The sequence below is a fragment of the Lissotriton helveticus genome, chromosome 7 (genome assembly GCF_964261635.1).
Source record: "Lissotriton helveticus chromosome 7, aLisHel1.1, whole genome shotgun sequence".
Taxonomy (NCBI): Eukaryota; Metazoa; Chordata; class Amphibia; order Caudata; family Salamandridae; genus Lissotriton; species Lissotriton helveticus.
Window position 1 is genome coordinate 1,409,630,525 of NC_136068.1, and position 19,643 is coordinate 1,409,650,167.

The 19,643-nt window shown below is 41.9% G+C and overlaps 1 protein-coding gene across 1 annotated transcript in view; it reads right to left on the bottom strand.

The window, feature by feature from the left end:
* The window catches only part of DNAH9 (dynein axonemal heavy chain 9), a 1,695,107-nt gene that overhangs the window by 1,106,686 nt on the left and 568,778 nt on the right, over positions 1 to 19,643 (bottom strand). Inside the window, exon 26 of the mRNA XM_078654721.1 lies at positions 15,517 to 15,677. Within this exon, the coding sequence (XP_078510847.1) occupies positions 15,517 to 15,677 (161 nt within the window). The remainder of the gene's footprint in view (positions 1 to 15,516; positions 15,678 to 19,643) is intronic.

Here is a 19,643-nt window from a genome sequence, read left to right on the forward strand (position 1 = left end):
CTCAATGCCACCAAGCAAGCAGGGGCAGATGGAATTGCTGGCAGAGTTCGACTAGTTCTCTGTGCAGAACTTTGCAGGGAGGAATACTAGCCAGAACTGTATGTACAATGCTCTGTTTATCTGTGGAAATATATGATTGATATACTTCTAGAAACCAAAAGTAGGTTTGATTCCCCGCAGGATAAACAACAGTTTTCCATGGAGCTGGTTGGAGGTCCATGACCAAAAGCGTCCCTTTAACCTATACAGGGTTGAGACACCCATGGTCTCCGGATTGGTCCAGTATTCGTAGCAAACAATGTTGTTGAGGGTATTACCAGTATGTTTGAGCCATGGTATCTTGTAAGAATGGCTGTTCTCCCAAAGTTCACAGATTGTTTTGAGTTAGATTGATAAACTCGGTTCGGACCAAATTCTGTACCAGAACAGGAGTGATTTTAGGGCCGCAATGGCTTTGATGTTGTTCAAGCTCAGCTCATGTCTAAGAGCTGACATTGGGGTCCCAGCACAAACAGTAACAAACAGCATAGAAAATTATTTTTGCTTTTCTGGGGGCCTACTGTCTTGTTAAACCCCCAAATCTCAACTCCGACTAAGCCTGCTGCAAGTGCTTTGACTTGGTACTCTCAGATTGCTACGTCAATAGCTCTCCACTCAACACTACTGCCGAAGCGGAGAACATATTTGACTGTTAGAGCATGTTGATTTTGCTCCTTTTCTGCTGTTTGTCCCAAGTTAAATTGAAGAAATACCTTGACCTCAGGTGATCATAGCAGTCACACTGTTGTAGTGGCTGGTTGGATCAAGCTGCAACGAGAATCAACCTTCATGTGTTTGGGTTTTAAAGATGTTTATTTTAAGTTTTGTTTTGGAACAATAGTACACAAAGCCTTCAAGTAGTATAAGCATGGAACGTTCTGCGCAGGCCAGCAGAATGGCATCATCAGCAAAAAAAGGATGGAGTTTGATCCCCCCCCCCAATCATGCGAACATCCAGATTTAAGGCTAGCAGATGATTGCCCATATTATTGATGAATGAATTAAATAATAGCAGTGTTAGTCTAAACTCTTGCCTGACACCCAATTCTATACCAAAGCTTTGTGTTCTCTCTCCCCTGGGGCCACATCTCAGAACTGCTGTATTACTCTGGTGAAGCACCCTTCTGGCATGCAGAAGCTTAGTATTGAGACCCCGCTCCTCCAGGGTGTGACAAAGAGTCAGTCTATCTACAGAGTCAAAGGCTGTTCTGAGGTCTATAAATATTAATAAAAGAGCCCAATGTTTAATGGTGTATTTCGAACACATTGAGTACAACCTGCTGCTTGGTCCATTGTGCCTTGTGACTTGAAAGCCGACAAGATATTTTGGTCCTCAACCAAAGACTCTGATCAAGTTAGAAGTAATTTTGCACAGATTTTTCCTGCACTCTCCAAAAGAGATAGCAAACGATAATTCTCTAGAACATTCCCGGGACCTTTTTTGTGTAGGGGAACAATGACTGCAGCTCTCCAGTAAGCTTGGACTTTCCCATATTCCCAAACTGCATTGTAGAAAACAGTTAGAATTGAGACCAAGGTGGTTAGATTGTTACAATAGGTGTCAGATGGAATTTGGTAGCGGCAAGGAGCCTTCAAACATTTTAGGCTCAGAATGGCAGTATAGACTTCACTTTCCACAAATTCTAAGCTCTTGATGCCCGGAGTGGTCACAAGTGGCATTACAGCATCAGACAGTGCAAGATCTTCAGCAGTGGCATAAGGAAGGCTGTGTCCACTTTTTAATTGTCTGCCTGTACCATGTGGGATGATAGACATCAGTAAAAGGGCCAATCCAGACCTTTACCATAATGCCGGAGACAAGATTTCCCAGGGCACCATCAGAGCCCCACCTGATTCATTTCCAAAACAAATTTGTGTTGTTAACTTGGATTGCCTCTCTTGGCTGAATTATGTCCAAAAATTAGCAGCCATATTAGGTCGTCCAGAACTATTTGACCTGCCACTTAAATTTGGAAAGGGGGATGTGAAATGGGCAAAGGATACATATAACCTGATGACACTTTCGGCTAGAGAAGATAAGGAATGAAAAAACCTACAGTAAGGGCTCACCAGCTATTAATAACCACAAGTGATATAGAACCCTATCTAAGAATCGTTAAGAATACTAACCATCAATTCTTATTAACAAAATTTAGATTGAATACGTTCCATCTCCTCCTTACAGAACATCCGGGTTGGACCAAGGAGATGGATCTGGAGATCTGTTCTTGCGACGGATTTTCTATTATGGATACCGCGCATTTTATCTTTTTTTCTGTACATTTTCGTCCAATTCGCAAAAGGTTTATTATCCCTCTTATCAAAGACAAGGGGTTCAAACAAGTAAAACCGGCCCTCCTGTATTTACAGATGTTGTCTAATATTTGGGAAATCTTTAATGTAGAATTTTTTTTGACCATGGCTATGAGATTAAAGAGAAAGATTAAATGGACCCACTGTACATAGCGGTGAATATATGAATTGTACTGTATGATTTTGTTTTTACATTTTCTTGTATATGATATCTCTAGACCTATAATTTTTAATGATATTGTTTTATGAATGTTTTTAATCATGTTAAAGCACTGTATGGATTGCTAATTTGCACAAGTATTTTGTATTTAGCTATGGCACCGACTCTTGATGTTCAATCTACTTTTATGGTTTTTCTTTTATGAACCGAATAAGGTACTTTTTGACTTTGACTTTGACTTTGGCATCCATAAGTTTCGACCAGGCCTTAACATGCAAGTTCAATTTTTTTAAATTTAATCATGTGCTTGTCTTCCTTCCTCAGTGACAAATAATGAGATTCACATAATAAGGAGTTCTTTCTTGAGTATAGGACTGATACTAGTGTGGACTTTAGTTTGAGACACTCTTTCTCAAGCCAACCGATTTGGATACTGCCTTTAGAATCCAGATGGCAACGTGAGAGTGGACTACTAACTAATGCTAGCTGGGGTTCTAAGGAAGGTATACAATCTGAATGGAGCAATTGGATCAATTTGGTCTGGTTGCAGTAAGAGGTCATCACCTTCTTGCTTCCAGTGATTAATGATGATGAAATTTATTGACAGAGCGACTGACCTGCCAAGTGAAGTTTTTACTGCCTGGCACAATGATTAAATTAGTTGAGATGTAGATATTGGCCACTTCTGGCCCCAAACCAAGCTCAAAACATAGATTTAAAGTAGCCACTAAAGGGTCATGGTCACTTTCAAGCCGCCTGATGATGGTCATGTCAGTGATGATATACCAGGATTCCATGTCCATAAATATGTAGTCAATCAAGCTAGCTTTATTGCATGCTCTTATTGTATAATGACCAGGACAGTCTGATATAATGTGACCATTCATGGACCGCAATTCATTCCTGTGTAGGAGGTTGCTTAAAATTCTGCCATGATTGGAAGATCTTATTTTGAGGATGTCCAGTTGGGAAAAACCCTATATGGACTCTTCCATGTGCATCTCCACATCCAGCATAGTTGAGTCAGGACTGGTATTAAAGTCACCACAAACAATTAAGAAAAGTGGTGTGATGTTTTTGCTGCAAGGAGGCTTAACATCAAGACGACCAGCCTTTAATATGGTGATATACAGCTTCAGGTCATTGATGATAGCACAGCAGTTCTTTATAGCACCAGAGGGACAACAGATGTTGATAATATGGGCTGCACACACTTCACTAACTATTCTTACATGCTAGATGTCTGAATTAAATTCCAGGGCTTATTTGGTTTTGCCCGCTCACCTTTCGAGCACAACATAACTCCTATGCTCTATGTTTTTGTGATTGAAGTTGTATGTGTCGTTGTAATTGTGGTTGTGATTGCGGCACAGGACAGAAGTATTGGAGTAGAGAAGTTTAGGACCTTGGGTGGCCAGCTGCAAGTGCAGTTGAAACAAGTTAGAAGGGTCTAGTTGGAAAGGGGTGATTTGACCAGCTGCATCAGGAGAATGAGTCATGGATTAATCTTTGATTTCAACAGCACAAATAGTTACTCTAAGCTTATCGCTGTTTGTAGCCAAAAGAGACGTACTGCTAGGGGAGGAGCTTGGTCCGTTTGCAGATTTAAGAAACTGTGTGGGGTTGCCTTTGAGGATCCTTGGCAGACTTGATGGATTTACTACAAACAATGTTTCGAAGACCAAAGGGTACAGTCTCCGGACCCTTCTGCTACCAAATCTCGACTACCTATCTCAGGGCCTTCTGTGAAAGGAGCCCTGAGGTAGTAAAGCCAACCCTATCCAGATCATGGAAATTCATTCCTCCAAGACCCTGTAATGAATTAATGAGTTTTATAAGGTTGGCTCAATGTAAGATATCTTAGGGACTCCTGGACCAATAAGTGGGGGTAAAATCAAGAGAAGACACTTGGCTACAATGCAGGGTAGGTTTATAGAATTGAACGGAGGTGTTCAGCAATTCATCATTGATATTGATAGGTCTTCCAGCATTTTGGTAAGATATTTCCTGCTTTGGGAGAGGTCTTGTCCCCAGATCATCATTAGCTGGCATTCGGGAGAATGACGCTTGGGGGAAATTATTAACTGAAATATGCTTTGTTCTTCGCAAAACAGATTAGAGTGATTCGGAGGGGGGGGACATATGAGCTCTTAGTCCTGTGGGGGTTCTCTGTATGTGAGTATGTATTTAACAAGTTGAATCGCATTTTGGTGGAGAGCTGGATGCACCTAAGTGAACTGAGTTTGCTATGGCTGGCACCCCCTGGGGTGAATTGGTCCGCACTTGGACCTTGAGAGACTATATTACCCGACTTCCCTTGGTGACACAGTTCCTACATGAATCAGATTTGAATTAGGTGTCAGAAGAGAGACCGAAGATCCTTGCTGCTTACTAGGTTTTTGGAACATTTTGTATAACCCAATTTTTGTACCTTTTCTCACAGACTAGGGCCTAATTTTTAGGCCCCCTTCGAACCTGTTACCACTCTTCAGAGAGTTGATGATTTCTACATTCAAGACATTCAGTGGCTTGCTGCAGGTGGAGGCAATGGAATACTTGAAGTTCAGCTTTTAAGAGGCACGTAATTAGTAGGTTTTGATGTCACCAACTGGTTAAAGAGAGGCTGATTTAGGGGCTGGCTTAAGTGTGTTTGCCTCCCCAAGTTTTTTTTTTCAGTCTGCTAGAATAGAGTTGATGACTTCCAGGACCTTGATTAATTTGAAAAGGATTGCTGCACAATTGTATATGTCATCCGCTTTATGACAACTCAATTGTGAATCTGAGACCGCCTCTTCCATTGCGCGCATTCTATTGCCAGCTTTGGAGAAGTGGTTGACAGTGGCATGCAAAATCACGGTCTGGTCATCCATTTTCATGGACTGAGCAGTTAAATCCATAGTTACTATATCGAGGGTCTTACACATTGTGGCCATAATGGCAAGAATTGGCTGGGCAAGAGGCTTGGCCTTCTGACCCCTTGGTTGCAAGCTGATGAAATATTCTTTAGACCAAAAGATGGTGGAGAAGATGGTAAAGTACTGATGAGGCACGCATTAGGCAATGACAAATGCCTGTGTGGAGAGTGATATATGTCACCCAGGTTTAGGATTTCATTGTCCAATTTGAACGACTGAGTGCACTTGTTTGGTAAGTTGTTTCCAGGGCACCCATCTTGATTCTTGGAGTGACACATGCTATTCAGTGCACTCAGATTATCCATCAGCTTATTTTTGCCTGGAGCGCCTCCCCAACCTTAATTCCCAGGGATTATCTGCCACCACAGAGTTTGCTAGGCCTGGGAATATGTACCATTATGAATAAGTGCAGTGGTAGTAAAAAGACAAGAGCCAGGCTGATGTAGCTTTTCCATGGGAGCTCAAGGTTGTGGATACATAGAAACACTTGAGTGATACTGGGAACATCCTTGTTGCAGGATTTTACCTCTGTAATTCCCACCTGTGACCTCCTCTTGGTACCCTGTTTGAAGCTCCCCTTTGGCCAGTACTGCATCTGGGGTCATACTCAAACTTCTCTTGAACTTCTTCTCACCTCAGAAATTATTGGAATTTTACTACTGTCAAGGGCTGCAGTAACTTCTGTTCCTCGATGAAAAGCAGGGTGGATCACAGAGGGAAGGACTTTCTTCATGGAGAAACATTAAATCCCCGACTATGATTTTTTTTTAAAGTTGCTCCAAAGACTTCATTCCGCTAGGCACAACTCATTACAGGAGTCATTGGGTGTAGTTGCATGACATTCCCAGGAGTACACCTGCAATCCGACACCTGGCACATTAGCCAGAATGTTTGAGAATACCAAAACCAAACAAAGTATGTGAACGTACATGAGGGGACCTAAATCTCCCATAAATGTATGCTTGCCTTATCTAATAGGTGCAAAGGAGTCTTTGGAAGAGGAGACTGGAAAAAGGGAGTAGTGTTCAAGGTGCCAAGTTATTTTCTGGGTACTGAAAACATATTATGATGTGTATGAGATCATGTTTTCTCAAATGTTGTTTGTGCATTTTAATTAGTGAACCCACCTTGAGTTTATTCAGATTCCCTTTAGACTTGGAGAGGTACAGAACTCTCTTGACATCTCTAATTGTGTTGCTTCATACTATACATGGGCCCATATGTATCATCAACCTGATTTGCGATTCTCAAATAGCGATTTTTAAAAAATCGGTATTTGAGAATCGCAAATAGGTATGTATGTACAAAATCGCATTTTTTTTGCGATTTCCTAAAATTCCTTATTTGCGATTCGCAAATTACGAATCGCAATTAAGGAATACTTTCCCATTCATTTCTATGGGCCAGGAGGCCCATAGGAATGAATGGGAATTTATTTTCAATTTGCGATTCGCAATTTGCTAATCGCAAATTGAGATTAATTTCAAGGGTGCAGGGGTGTCCAAAGGACACCCTGTTGCACCCCTGAAATATGCATGGGTGCACATGTGGCGCACATACATGCCCTAAGGGCATGTATGTGCGTCACATGGCACTTTGAAAAATGCAAAAATTTGCATTTTTCAAGGAATTTGCAACTTACCACTAACTAGAAGTTGGTGGTAATTTGCGATTCCTTAAGGACATTTAGCTAATTTTTTTAGCTTCATACATTGCATTTAAGGAATCGCAAATTTTGCGATTCCTTGTTTTGCACCAGATTTTCCTTTCTACATACCTTTTAGCAAATTCGCATTCGCAAAGGCCAAAATTCTGCAAATGTCGGCCTATGCGAATGCGAATTTGCTTGATACATATGGCCCATGATTCTTTACTTGAAGAGCTTCTACAGAGGTTCTGATCCTGACACTTTTATTGCTACCTTGACTTAATAGGGGTTTCCATACTCTGAATTTGGTGGAGGGTATAGTAGATGTTGCCAATCTTTTTTTGGTCTACCTTTAATAATTGTATACTTTTTTGGGTATATTCTTCAGATTTAATTACATTAGTCTGGCTTTGAGTTTGTAGTAACATTTTAATGGCAAGTTACTAAGACTTTTATTGTGTGGTCCTAATGATCATACTGTACCTCAAGAATTACATTGTTTTTTAACCCCTTTTCCTCCCACCCTACTAAAAAGGTCTATTGACCAGCATCGAATTGGTAGGACCGGCCCTTAAAGTTCTCAGTATTGAGATGCATGTTCACACTGTGCTTTTGCATTAAACTCTTCCTTGGAGTGAGATTCCTCCTACCGACTTTATTGAATTATGATAGAGAGAAAAAGAAGGGAAGAAAGCAAGGGTGTATATTCTCCATACTCAAATAACCACATAAAATACTCTTATTGGGTATGTACCCATTTCTAAGCATTACAAGTGATAGTAAAGCTTAGAAATGGGTATGTATTGGACTGTATTGCCCTCACTGATATCAAAGTTCATAAAAAAGGTTGATCAAGAATTATAATAATAGTTAGTTTACTACCAGTGGTCAAGACCTGTAGTAGGTAACAGAGCAAAACAGATTACTAGAGGGCAAATGCTGTAAATTTATACATGTGAACATACAATGCAGGAGGTGTCAAAACTCCTGTGGCGATTACTAAGTGGAAGTGAGTATGCGAGTAATGTACACTTATCTATATAATCATTCAGGCTTATTCCTCATAGTTGGGTCGAACATCTCAACTCTATCATGAGACTGGGAACAGATACACTATATATGGAGTTAAAAAATATGCAATTAATGCATATTAAAGTAAAATCAGTAACGAAGATATTCTAAAAAGGGTGCTTGTTTATATTTAAATGTGTTTCGTTTCATAAACTTTTATTCGATTACCACTTATTTGCAATCATAAAAAGTACACATTAAAAACAGAAAACGTAAACAATTCCATTATAAAAAACAAATAATGATACGTCAGTTTTAAAGTAAAAGTTTCATCTCAGTCATAAGCTTTGACGTATTTTAGTACTAGCTTTTAAAAAAGTAACTATGTACTTCGCAACATGTGGTGAGTCCAGAAGCTGCAGAAAAAGGAAAGCAGGGTGACATAATCTATGGCCTGAGGATTGGTGAAGTGGGAGAATCCAGGATTTTCGTGGTGATTTATAATATTTGCAAAAGAAGACAATATGGATTGTTGATTGTAAAGAAACTCCATCACATGGACAGTTCATGAGAATGCGAGACCAGTTTTGGACTTCAGGAAAGGAAACTAAACGGAAGAAAGTATTGAAACGGAATCTTGTCAGAAGATATTTCTCATGGTTTGACAGATAGTAGGTCAGATAGGGTTGTATGCCTTTAATAATTTGAGTTGCACAGATTTGATTGTTCGAAGTTTTTTTAATCTCCAACTGATTGCGCAGTTCTCTCAGATGGTCCAAGCACATCTTCTTTAGTTCTTTACTGGAGATGTCTTCGACACTAGGTGGGTCGTCAAACTAAGACCTGCGGCCAAGGTCATTAAAAAAGTTCCGCACGTAAACCAGCCAAGGGATCTTGTGCCAGTTGGTTAGGGCTATACAGTCCGAGATCAAAGATCGTGTCAGATGGCACTCAGGTTTGGACCATATCCGTTGCCACAGTAGAATTGGTTGGGAACGAATCGTGTCTATAATATATTCCATGCCAAGTTCTTTGTGAGAAGCATAGTTCGGGGCGCTTTGGGGAAGGGCCAACAGATATTTAACAAAACCATTCTCTGTTAACTGTATGGGGTCTAGATGGCCGTACCCCCAGACGCCTGCACCATAGGTAGCCACACTATGGCATTTAGCATAGTAAATTTTCAAGAGTTCAGGTGGAGCGGGTTTGCCTAACTTTTTTGAGAAAGAGACCAAGGCCGATGTTGCTCGCTGAAAAAGGAGATTTCTACTAGCCGTTGTCTTTCGCCAATCCAAGGAGTCGTCCACAAGGATGCCCAAATATGGATAAACAGAGGTTTTCTCCAGTCTTACATTGTCCACCAATATTGGTTTGGAATTCTTGACCTTAGGACCAATATGCATGGTAAATGTCTTTTTTATATTGATTTTCAGGCCAAGTGAGTTCATAAAGCTACAGTATTTGTTGAGTTGTTTTTGTAATTGATTCAGCGTTCGGGCTAAGATGACAGAATCATCTGCGTACAACAGTGTCGGTATAGGACGATGGTTTATCTGGGGTAGATCCTGGCTCCCTTCCAACATGGCCTGCTCTAGTCCATTTGTATAAAGATTGAACAGGAAGGGAGCCAGTACGCAGCCCTGTCTTACTCCCTTTACTATTGAAAAGGAGCGGGATAGCTCACCGTTAATGCCAAATCTGACGCACCCTGTGGCGTCAGAATATAGTTCCCGGAGGAAAACTATAAGAGATGGATCCACTCCAAGATCGCTGAGTATTGACCAAAGTTTCGCATGCTGAACGCAGTCAAATGCCGCGCTGAGATCGACATAGACGAGAAAGATGTTGCCTCCTTTTGCACCTACATACTTTCCAGTCAAAAGGGCGAGGTTCAGGGCCTGCTCCACAGTCCCAAGACCCTTCTGAAAGCCATATTGCAGGTCGGTCATGATGTTATTTTCCCGGGCCCAGAATTGTAAACGGTCCAAGAGCACTCGACCTGCAATTTTGCCCATGGAGTCCAGGAGGGAAATTGGCCTGTAGCAGGCCGGATCGTTACGGTCGCCCTTTTTAAAGATGGGAAGGAGGATTGACGTTGACCATGACTGTAGCAACCCAACAGATGTTACTGCTGCCTGGACCTGAGTAATTATTGGTGCCCATAGTTCGATGTTATGGAGGAAAATGTCCAATGGGACTCCGTCTGGACCAGGAGCTTTACCTGGTTTTGACTCCTTAAGTGCTTTGATGACTTCCATACAGTTGAAATGGATGTTTATCGGGTAGATGTTCTTCTCCAAATTTTGGGCGCCACTATGATCTATTCCTACTGTGTCTAGCTGAGAATGACCAAAGATTTTAGAAAAATGCATGACCCAATCATCTGCCGTAACTGCAACATCTAGATGCTGCCACTTTGTAGTGTCGGCCAAAAAGGGGGATCTGATGACTTGCCAAAATAGAACACTGTCCTTACGTTGGCAGCTATCGTGAAGTTGAGCCCAGAGATTTTTCTTGATTTCTATTCTTCGTTCCCGTCTGGCTATGTTATACAGTTTCCTTAAATTTGAAATTTCCACTATGTCCCTCGTGGGTCTATGAAGAGCTTCCTTTAAAGACGAAAGGGCCTTTCGGCAGGCTGTATCAAACCACCTCGGAGATGTGGGCTTATTGTTCCTAGGTTTGCCAGAAAGTTCCTTTTCTATTGTCTTCAAGATATTCTGGAAACTGCTCACAATTGTCTGGGGAGTGGAGTCTGGTGATAGGCAGTCAAGTACCCAAGGTTTGGTTTTTCCTAGGACCCTCTCTGTTACTTCCGCCGGGTCTACCTTGGCCCATTTGACTCTGTAGCCATTTAGTTTGTTCATAGTTAATGAATTTTGTTTTAGGTGGGTCAAAGTGAAAGGGTGTGATTTAACCGTTTTTGGATTAACTCTTACGCTAATCGGAAAATGATCGCTACTAGCATCTGTCCCAGTAGAAAAGTTGGTCACTTGACCCTTAAGAATCTGGGAAGACAGAATGAAATCTATCGTGGTTGAGTAGCCTCTCCCATGGAAAGTTGGAGAAAAATCTTTTTGTGGTTCCACTAGATCGTTTACGAAGTCCAGTTCTAGGGAAAATATAGACTCATTTAATTTGTTGCCACACATAGAGTGTGCAAAATGGGACAGAGGACTGCCATGTTCATCTTTCAGGCCACAGTTTCCATTTTTGTAGTTAGAACATAGTGGAAGATTAAAATCGCCACCCCAGATTATGTGTACCAAGTTAGAAAGAGAGTCATTTTTCAGGGATGTTAAAAAAGTGGTAATTTCAGTTAGTGTTATTAGACAGTCCATTGTAGTTGAGTTATTATAATAGTTAATCAAAATATAAGTGCAATCTTTGGTAAAATTTATTTGCAAAATAAGTAGGGAGTTCTTTTAACTTCCGAATGGACAAGGAGGGAACAGTATTGGCAACATAAATCGCATGACCCCCCTTTGGTCTACCCATAGCTCCCTGAATTGCTGGGATATGGAAAGTTCTATAACCCACTAGATGGTTTGGGGTGATGGACCACGTTTCCTGGAGGCAAAGTATCTGGTGTTCCCTTACTGTTTTAAGCCACGGCTGCGAAGCAACTTGGAGCGCAGACCTGCGACATTCCAGTATATTATTGAAAAACTCAGGTTGTTTGGGTCAGATGGTATCTGGCAGACGGGAGATTGGGATGGTAAACGCTCTAATAGGGTCGTGGTAGTTTCAGTAATAATACTCATATCGTTAAGGTGATGGACATTGGCGTCAGTTGCGCCCATTGAGGTTTATGGGAAATTGGTCTTCATTTCGTTTAAAATAACGTTACGGGATTCTGCGATAGTCCCAGACTGGGAACTGATAGTGATAGGCAAGATTAATTCTGCTTGAGCCTGAGATTTAGGCGGGTGTGATTGTGAACCGGGAATTAGTGGGGCGACTGTAGTTCTTGAGGCCTGGATCTTAGTTCTTGTTGCCCTTAACGGTCAATCCACCATTTTCAGGCAATCGTACCTATTTCTGGTTGGAAGGCCCTGCCAACCCTCCGTTGAATAGTGGGATCTGCCTTGTTGCCAAGGCTGGTTGTGCCAATCTCTGTTCCAATTTCTGTTTCCATAGCTGTATCTATATCCCGCCGGATTCCACTGTCCTTCCTGGGGATGCTGCCAGTTTGAACTGGAAAGGTATTGATGTGTGTTCAATGGGGGATAGAAAAAAGAAAGATGTTGGGCGTCGATTCCGCCCTTTTTCCCCAGAGTGGGCCATGAGCAGATATGGTCCACGGTGCTTGGATCTCTACAATTTACTATGATACAGTCACCGTGGATCGATTTGTGCCCATCCCCTATCCAGATTACTCTGCGGACTGTAGAAATCCCACCGGAATAGTAGGGCTCTAGTGGCCTATTTAGGCTTAGCCACTGCAAGACATTATTCTTAAGTGACCGAGCAGTTTCATCCATACCTTCAGTTAATTCAGGAACGCCTGTTAGAATGACCGTATAAGGGGTTGCCTCCGGAGGGAGGTGCACTGGACGCCTTAGTCGTGGTACCTTTTTGGGTGCCATCAAGGGTTGTGTGATCGTCAATCTAAGGGGTGAAATTGTCGATTTGTTTTTTGTAACTTGGGTTATGATTGTGTCTACAGGAGTATTTGCAGTATTTGCAACTTTTGCAATTTTTACAGGTCCTGTTCCTGATGAGGTCTGGGGCGAATCAGTAGATGTTTTAGCCTTTTGCACACTAGGCACTAGGTGTTGTTGTTGTTTTGCTGATGGAACAGTATCCTTTGGTTTTAAGGGGGGGGAATGGACGTGGAAGTCTGTTTAATTCCTGCACCGGGTTGTAAGAGTTGGGGAGCTTTTACGAGGTGAGTAGGATTTCCCTTCCCTTGGTTAGGTGGATGTAAGCTTGACACAGTAGAGTAAGTGGTTGATAGAATTGCTAATTGGGCTTCCATATTCCTTACACTAATTTGTATTGGTTTTAAATGTTGGGAGAGAAGCTCTTTGATTGTAGTTAATATTTGCGAATTAGATTTGCAAACTCTGCATGAATTATCTATCTCCTCTACAATAATGGTAGGAACTATGGAGTTATTTTCAGTTGGTGCATTTGTACTGGATTGTGTGGGCTGTAGGGACCAATCCCTCCCAGATTCCAAAGGGATATCGGGCTCCACCGCATTACCGCATGGCTTGGTGTTTCCTCGTTTAGGGATGGCTCCTTCCCTCACTCCCCGGGATTGTTTAGCTGCGGTTGATTCCAATGAGCCCTGAGTTTGACAAGCCTCTAGATCCGGGGTAATCTCTAGGTCGTCTGACAAAAAAGAGTCAGACTCTAGTTGCGTTACAGATAAATCTACTGAACGTGGTACTGTGTGAATGTCAGCAACAGTGGCAGATGGTGGGAGAATAGGTGCAATAGGAGCTTGTTGGGTGGGGGAGGCCGCGGTAGCCAAAAGGCCCAAAGAGGAGCGTTTCGCTTTGATGAGGTCCAAAGATACTCTGCGTTCCAGAAGGGAAATACTATGCTCGATGGCCTCATTAGTCCGTGAGATAAATTGATCTATAGGGCCTGTGATCTGGGCTACAGCTAATGCAGTTTTTGTTTTGCTTCTGGTTCTTCCAGGCATAATGGGTAAATGCAACAACAAAGAACAAAAACGTGTGGAAAAAAATAAGAATCAAGGGGGGGGCCCGGTCCGGTCCCTCCCGGTCACTAACGGGCAACAACGGGCCCGCTCTTTGCCCGGTCTTCGCCCCGAGCTCCGTCCCGCGCGCGTCCCGCGTCGCGGTGGAGCTTGCGTCTGTTTAGTACGTGGAGGCAAGGGGCGTGGCCGCCGGGGGAAGAGGCACCAGCTGCGGTGTTTGAGGAAAGCTAGTCCTCGCAGTCCCCCGGTCGGTTCCGTTTGGCAGTTGCCCCCACAAATCCTCTACCTGAAGTGCTCGCGCTGGGAGCGGCTGCAGAAACCGCCGACTGCGGAATGCGCTCCCACCAGCCGGGCACACCAAGGAGGAAACGCAGTTCGCACCAGGTCTTGGAGGTAAACTGGATCGCTTCAGGCAGGCAGGTAGAAGCAGTTAGTGAGCGGTGAGGTAACAGAGCAAAACAGAGTACTAGAGGGCAAATGCTGTAAATTTATACATGTGAACATACAATGCAGGAGGTGTCAAAACTCCTGTGGCGGTTACTAAGTGGAAGTGAGTATGCGAGTAATGTACACTTATCTATATAATCATTCAGGCTTATTCCTCATAGTTGGGTCGAACATCTCAACTCTATCATGAGACTGGGAACAGATACACTATATGTGGAGTTAAAAAATATGCAATTAATGCATATTAAAGTAAAATCAGTAACGAAGATATTCTAAAAAGGGTGCTGGTTTATATTTAAATGTGTTTCATCATATATATTGAGAGTGAGTCAGGGTTTATTCAACATACGGAGATCTTGATCCGGACTTGCTTGTATGGTTAGTATGGTGTGAGAGGAAAAAGCTATAGTTAGGGAAGAGCTAGCCCAGTATCAAAATATGGGGCAGTTCTATAGTCACTTGAGAGTGAAGTGGCATGTTACAGCCTCAATTATCTCTCACCTTCAGTACCTGCTTCCCCGCATTGTGTGCTGTTCATCCAGTAGAGGAGATGCCGGCGACAAAACAAGGGTGATTGTAAACAGGAAGTAGTCAGTATGTACCTGCATCTTTGCACATCCACATGTGACGTGCCATGATGCATTGAGTCCACATGGACCTTGGAATGTCAGAGAAATGTAGTCTGCTGTCAGGGGGAGGCCATTGTAAACGTGCTGATCAATCGAAAGGAGAAAGTCTATACTATAAATCACCATCATACCCATGACAGGCATGAGAAAAGTCACAGTCATTTTGAACATAAAGTTGTGGTCATATAAATGTGTGTATATGCTGAATACGACCTATTATAAATAGCTCAGGCACTGCCTGTCTAATGTGTATAAAGTCATTAAAATGCTTGGGGTACTGGAAGTGACATCACACAACCTTTGGCCCTATCTCAGCCCATAATGAGCCTCCCATTTACTGCTCAAGGGCAGAGTGAAGGGCATGCATGAGTAAACAAAGTTGAAAGAGCCCTGCTAACTTTATAAACCTGCTGCATGAAGGTAATAAACGGAAAGCAAGGGCGTAGGCACACCTGGCAAACCCTAATGAACATACACGGCCCACCTGCGACGCTTCCCACCAGTGTCACTGCTGAGAAGGCAACCCAGTGTTCTATACACGGTTTACTGCCAATGAAATCCTTCTAGCAAAACCCTAACATGACCTCCATGTGCAGTCCCTCCTTAAAAACCTGAGAATATAACAAAGGTTCGAGAAGCTGCAACATTATACTGAAAGCACGGGTGTTCGAGTAACGTACCTGTCAGTCAGCGGAGTGATCACAAGTCGCGGGGTGTTGCCAAGATACTCATATGAATACATGAACTGAGCATCACAAATGTTTGCGAAGCAGTGCTTCTTTTCGTCATCCCATCGGTGTCGGAGTTGTGACAGCCAGATAAAAGCCTGGGAATTATCAACCTTGAAACAGATAAGAATAGATGATTGGCACAGCATAGATGTCAATTATTCTCCATGGTGCTTTCTTTTAACTAGATGCAGTATCTCAAAATACAACAATTTGGGTAATGCATCGGATTTTAATAATAAAATGTCCAACTGAGACACATGCTTGTAAAAAAAAAAGCTCTTACCATCTAACCCAGAACTAGTAATGGCCCTTGTACCTTTATCAAAAAAAATAAAAAAAATCGGAGAAATAAAGTATTAGTCAGACAAAAATGTAGATTTTGTTTTATGGAAATAAAAATGCGATCTGGCAGAGATCATTTTAATGTGCCTGGTTCTAGCTATATAATCGGTCACAATAGAATACCAAGCCTATATTATCATGAGCTGCTCTGGGATGGAAAGAGCTACCATTTTAAAAAGGCAGGCCTTAGACCACAGCGTGTCAAACACCTAAAAGTCGAAAAAGCAGAAATCTAACAAAACATCCCAAGCATACAGAACAGCACCACGAGACACTTGATGCAGGGGTGAGGCATTAGCAGGGGTACATAATATATGAACACTGACACAGTTTGCCAATTGAAACTGGAAATTATCAGTGGTATGCTATAAGTATCCCAGGATAGGTTGCTGTAAAATAAGATTTATGAAGCAATAAAATATTGTGGATGTTCTTGTTTGCTTTCAATCTAACACATGGCTTCCACCAACATTGTCAAGTTTGTAAATTGAAGATCCTACCTCAGATCCTCTAATGTTACCTATTTAGAAAACTAAGCATTCCCTTGAACCCTGGTGTGAATATGTCACTAATACATACCAGAACACAAAATAATCAACCAATCCACTGAGAAACTGGTATGGTTATTGAATGTTTGTAGGTAACACAAGCCAAAAGCACCAGAAATAAAGACAAAACAACCAGCAACATGTAATCTCATTCAAACAGCTATCCATCACTAGCGAAACAATGGAAGCAATCAACCAGACTAGATCTCCAGCATCCTCCCAATTCCATCCTTAAGCTAAAATCCAAGGCCAGAAATGTGAAAAACTCTCTCAATACAGGTGTGGCGTCGCGGCCAGGGTGACTGACGCTGAACGAGGGGGAACACAGTTCGATCCCTGGCTCCAGCGGCAGGGGTCTGCCCAGCACCATGTGACTCTGGGCAATAGCTTGCTTAATCTTCCCAACGGCCCCCATCGCCGAGATACCCCTATGGGAGTGATTTGTGTGCTATACAAGTACTGGATTTACATTTTCCAAATGGAACTGAACACATCCTACTGTAGACCTTTCCCCAAGAAATAAGCCTAGACCCCTCAAACCTGGCCAACTACTGACAATGTCCAACAGGTTCTTCTCTGGAAAATCTTTTATTTCGGAGAAAAGTCTACTTTTAGAACAACAGTCCAGTTTCTGCCCAGACAGAGGAACACAGACAGTAGCAGCTCTATTACTTTTGAACCTAACTTCTGCTTTTGACAAAGTACATAATCAAACAATCCTTTGTAAACATGAAGAGATTGCCCAACAAAAAAACATGCATAACTGGATCTCCTCTTACCTCAAAGGTAGATAAAGCTTCGTGGCAATGCCACCATTCATCCCATTCTCCACAACTCACATTCCGACATCCCACAAGGCTCAATAATTTCTCCACTTCTTTTGAAATCTTTATTATACTCCCTTATTTGACTTAATAAGTCCTTTCAATATCACATACTTCAGCTATGCAGAAGACAAAATAATCATACTAAAACTGGAGCACCCTCAGTATCATATTATATCTTGACTAGAAGAGGGCTTCTGTGTTATCTATGTATTGATGATGACCAGCCGCCCTAAACTCAACTCCTCAAAAACTGAGATCTTGACTTGTGGAGAATGAAACACTACAATATGTCCCAAATAACTTAAGACTCCACCAACAACATGTACATAGTTAACCCCTTCCAGGCTGATGACGAGCTCAGCACGTCATGAGCGTAACCTGCTGTGCGCTCATGACGAGCTGAGCTCGTCATGTAACGCGGTAATTTTAAAATTGCCGCGTACAGCGGGAAAAGCCGCCGCAGCGATGCGGTTAAGAAACTGCAGAGTGATCATGGACTTAAACCTCTCCATATACCTAATCTCACATTTTAATGAAATGACAAGGGGCACCTTCTACACAGTGTGGACAATAGGACATATCCTCCTCCACCTGGGATACTACCAAACATTACAATCTATTCTCACTTGCAATGTTATGAGCAGAGTACACAAAATGCCCAATGCCTACATGCCCCCTGACTTTCTTCTAGACCTCCACATACTCACCAAATCAATACAACACTGGTGTTTCAAGCATTACACTGGTTACTGATACCCAGACACCCTGCCTTCAGGACGCTCCACTCAAGATGAATTCTACTCACCTTACCTCTCTACAAAACAATATTGGTTGAATGTTATGCTCAGTTCTAGCTAGATCCTTTTGAAACTGCCTGCCAAGGTAAGTAGCATCCAGAACCACCTTAAATTTAGGAATAAAGTAAAAACGTGGCTTATCCCTAAATGATGACCTACACTATCTGAAATCAAACACAATAACATTCAGTATCAGAACAATGTACCCCACTTGGACCAATAGGACCAAAGTTATCAAAATTCCACAGCCAAGTTCCAATGCAATTGACTATTAGTGATGCAGTTTGGGCATCCATTTGCAATCAGCTGCAACTGTAAATTTGATGAATGAGATGGCCCTGATAAAATGGTCAGCAAAATGTGTAATCATCACTTGAACATTCCCTATCTCACACTTTTTCCTACGATACAATGCTAGGTACTGTTCTTTAGGAAAAGATAAGAGCACCTATCTGGTGTCTAATGCACGACACTAAGAACTTTTCCATATAGGCTTACAGAAAATATGTTCAATAATACTTTATTGTTTGATTAATTAAATCATTACAATCGGTGTAAAAAACTTAAAACAATATTCAGACATTTTTCCCTAAGCTGCTCCCACCACATTCAATAAAAGGCAATAAATGTTTTAGAAAGAAGTTCTCTTGAGAACAAGGTAACCTTCACTTGTGTGCAAACACGAGGTGGCATAGTATTAATAAATACATTGAATAAAAGTAAAAGTCCCTTCGAAAAACGAGGTAGCCACCAAAATGGAATAAGTGCAACATAGCGCAAAAGGGAGTACATGTTTATGAACTAGTGAAAAGTCAGAGAGTGTTATGCAGTCGAGGAGCTTAGAACTGTGCTCTCTAAAAATTCGACCATAGATGGATAAATTGATTCTCCATGTCGGGTTTAGCTTAATCTGTGTTATGCTGTCCCAGTTTTAATGTAAAATTCCAAGTTACTGTGATTAATAGCAAAACGTTGATGCTATACCTTTTCTGCATCCACACAACTTAAAGTTTCATAGTCCCTTTGGCAAGGTTCCGCTGTTATTGAGGGAACAGAAACATTTAATATAAAGCATGGATTCAAAGTTTCATGTTAAGAAAAACTAAATCAGATGGAGTATGGGCCCAAAATTGCACTGTTGAATTATAAAGTGATTTGATTTTGTGAAACTGAGACAAGAGTCACCAGGTTACTGGAACAGAGAACTAAAATACAGGAAAGGCTACTTCAAAAATGTGCCGTTATTATGTCTGCCAATAACTGTTTCCTAATTTTGACGCAGTACGTTAGTTTGATGGATCACCAATGGCTGTTAAATTTACAATATGCAAGATGAACAAAGATTGTAAAGCTGATTTACAATCAGCTTTACAATCGGCATGTTTTCCGGATTCCGTGCCGAAATAATACCCTGCCTACAGGACCGGACTCCCAGTCTGTTCCACTCAGGCCTCAGTTTTGATCTATGCAGGGTCATCAGTGCTGGGCAGGCACATACAATGTGCTCAAAAGACTCGACTGATTCCCCGCAACCCCTTCACCCAAGCTTGTCTGATGAGCGC